A 3,390-nucleotide genomic window follows, 5' to 3' on the forward strand; every position below is an offset into this window, starting at 1 on the left:
AGACCCTATTACCATTTATGGTAAAAGTGAACCAGGACTCCTATTTGCGGACGGACTAAAATGGAAAAACGAGACTCCTATTCGCCGACGGAGGGAGTGTCATTTTTAGGACTCTGTTCTTTACTAAGAATAAAATGAGCTGATAGAGAATTGTGTAAAGTTGTTGAGGATTTTGTCGATATAGTCTTAGTTTTAGGACATTGTTCTTTCCTAAGAATATCATGGAATAAACGTGATCCATGATATTGACATAATTAATTTATTTTAGTTTTAAAATGCAGTAATATTTTTGGCTGAAAAAAATGCAGTAACTTTGATTAAAAACAAAAAGGTGATTTAAGAGTGTAATGAAATGAAGAGATACAAACATGTCCATAAATAGAAAACTGTCGAGCGAGAACATCGGAGGTCTCTAGCTTTAGGAAAAGGAAAAAAGAGGTTGGGTTATATATAATGGAAAAACAAACAAATCCTATATGAAAACGTAAAAGAATTTGTTGTAATTTCCGGTAGGAGGTTTTTTTCGGTGACGGAATAATCGGCTCTCGCGCTCTCCCGTTGCCGTTGCCGTTGCATCACCCTGAATGCCTCACAAGTGTTCAGGGTACATGCACCATATTCTGTGTTTTGCTTTCCTTGTGTAATTGATTTTTTTTATAGAGTTACCGTTTATTTAGAAAATTTGCTTGACTGTTTTGTTTGATCAATCGTGACCCTTTTTTATGTGAGTATGCATATTTATTGTTAAACATAACAATAAATCATTACTGTACAATTTATGTTGTGATCCATTAATATTATCATGTTGTGAGTGTAAATCTCCTTTCCAGCTAATCCGTATATAATCGAAAATTCAACAATAACATTTTTGTTGGAAATAACATATTGTATCTAAATTTAATCACGACTTTCATCTTTTGTGCTTGCTATGTTTGCACTTTGGTCAATGGAAGAAGATGAAGATTGTATTTATTGAAGAAAGGCTTGCTTGTTTCAGATTATATTTCATTTTCATAATGTGCAGTCCATTTGGCGAGTTTTGAGCAGAGGAGCGAGGGAGGGTCTAATCTAATGTATGTTGGATGCAGTGCAATTAAGTTTTGTTTGTCATTAATAGTTAGTGTTTGTTTATAATGAATGCTTTCAATTTATGTAGGTGTACGGAGATTAGCACCATGGTTCTAATTGTTGAACTTTGCAACTATTTCTGTGCAAATGTCAAGTAAGCTCCATCCCATAATTGTTGAACTTGGAGATTAAGAATTGATTCATTCATTTTAGTCATACATAACTAACTCTAACTACAAGCATTGTATACCTACCTTGTGTTTGATATTGAAGTTGAATGTGATTATTTTCCAGAAATGTGATGCCTAATCTCCCTGGACAGACTAACGCAAAATAAATCAATCTCTTAAGAAGAAGAAGAAGCCCTTAGCATGTATAATAGCATTCACGCGTCTCTTGAAGATGGCTGTAGCCGTTGATCATGGTCATGGATTCAAGCCATTTACAAGATGCAGACTCCAGTCTTTCACTCAACTTGACTACAAGATGCTCGACTTCAACAACGACCAATCCTTGGACTTGTCCAATATTCACAAGAGCTTCTCCACTCCGTGTCTATCTAATTCTTCGTCAGCTAGAGATGACCAGCATGACGCCAATTCAAAGATTGAGATCATCATAGGCCATGCTGCACCAAGGGTACGGGCTATGGTTGTGGAAGTTGCCATAGCCATGGCCTCTGGTGTCAAACCTGAGCCAACATCGAGTGGGCTTGGAGGCGCATACTTCCTACGCGCTCAAAATGGTGACACCATAGCTGTTGCAAAACCTATAGATGAGGAGCCTCTTGCATTCAACAACCCAAAAGGCTTGGGTGGCCGCCTGCTAGGCCAGCCTGGCATGAAATGCTCCATTAGGATAGGTGAAACTGGCTTGCGTGAGTCAGCTGCTTATGTCCTTGACCACCACGGCTTTGCAGGTGTCCCACCAACAGCATTAGTAAAATTTTCCCATGTCAAGTTCAATATAAACAACAACCCTGCTTCAGACTCAACCCCAATTTACAAGATTGCATCCCTCCAACGTTATGTAAAGCACGATTCAGACGCAGGGGATTTCGGGCCTTCAAGCTTCTCGGTCACACGTGTGCACCACATAGGTATACTGGATGTGAGGCTCATGAATCTTGACAGGCACGCTGGGAACATCCTTGTAAGGAATGGACAAGCGAGGCCATCAGAGCTGATCCCCATAGATCATGGCTTCTGCTTACCAGAAGCACTTGATGATCCATATTTTGAGTGGCTGCACTGGCCACAAGCCTCCATACCTTTCTCCGAGGCTGAACTTGACTACATAACTAGGCTTGATCCCTACAAAGATGCTGACACACTAAGAAGTGAGGTTCCTTCGATTGGGGAGTCATCCATTCGTGTTCTTGTGATTTGCACCACTTTTTTGAAGCAAGCAGCTGCATACGGGCTGTGTCTTGCTGAAATAGGTGAGATGATGACCAGAGACTTCAATGGAAGAGACGAAAATTGGAGCACACTAGAGAACCTATGCATAAATGCTAAGGCAAGATTGAAGAAACCACTAATTGATGATAAAATTATGTCCGCACTCAAATGTGATGATCACAAACAAGTTGAAGAAAAAGACGGTGATAAAATGTTCCGTTTTGATGACAAGCACAAGGGTTTCCTCGACCAAGCATCAAACATCCCCACAAAAGATAATCATCCATCAATGGTGGTAAAGTTTGCTAATCTGCCAGAGATGCCTCTAAGTAAAATCCAAGACACACTCTTGGACAACTGTGGCAAGAACAATGTTGATAGTAATCCATCAACAACAGGAGGTAACTTGATGAGGAGTGTGAGCTGCTCGGTGCCAAACTACAACCGTGATGGACAATGCATATGTATAGGAGAAATGGAGGATGAAGAGTGGCAGACGTTCTTGGGGATCTTCCAGAAGCTTTTGCCCAAGGCCTTCGAGGAGAGGAAGTCAATGGACCTGCCCAAGCACAGGTTGGGATTGTCATGTCAGTTTTGAGCTGCATTTTAACTACTATGTGTATACAATGTACTAACGATGCCATGAGACCATACATTTATAGGATGTAGATAGGATATCAGTTAGGAGAGTGGAAGGAGATGACTCAGAACATGTCATCCTTTTTCCCTTTTGGACTCTGTAGATGATATGTATTGTTTTCTCTTCATTTTCTACAATTTCCTACTCTCTGCTATTTGCTATCTTCCTTATAAACTTCATTTTTTTGACACAATCACTCTACTACTCTAAACTTCATCCTCTAAATTTCGAATTTTCCTACTCATTCTCTAGCTGTGATATTTTTTTCGTCGATTTAGAGTT

At 39.7% G+C, this 3,390-nt stretch overlaps 1 protein-coding gene across 2 annotated transcripts; it reads left to right on the plus strand.

Moving 5' to 3' along the window:
- Positions 1-489: 489 nt before the first annotated feature.
- Positions 490-3,143, plus strand: LOC121794066 (phosphatidylinositol 4-kinase gamma 8-like). 2 transcript variants are annotated; one of them, XM_042192066.1, is made up of 4 exons: positions 490-604; positions 998-1,073; positions 1,157-1,222; positions 1,363-3,143. In XM_042192066.1, the coding sequence occupies exon 4, from the start codon at positions 1,471-1,473 to the stop codon at positions 3,064-3,066; it is 1,596 nt and encodes a 531-aa protein (XP_042048000.1). In that variant the 5' UTR covers positions 490-604; positions 998-1,073; positions 1,157-1,222; positions 1,363-1,470; the 3' UTR covers positions 3,067-3,143. The 2 variants fall into 2 exon arrangements, with proteins under 2 accessions (XP_042048000.1, XP_042047999.1); XM_042192065.1 differs by having other exon boundaries at positions 500-604; positions 1,025-1,073.
- The last annotated feature ends 247 nt before the right edge of the window (positions 3,144-3,390 follow it).

Source organism: Salvia splendens, chromosome 3 (genome assembly GCF_004379255.2).
Source record: "Salvia splendens isolate huo1 chromosome 3, SspV2, whole genome shotgun sequence".
Classification (NCBI taxonomy): Eukaryota; Viridiplantae; Streptophyta; class Magnoliopsida; order Lamiales; family Lamiaceae; genus Salvia; species Salvia splendens.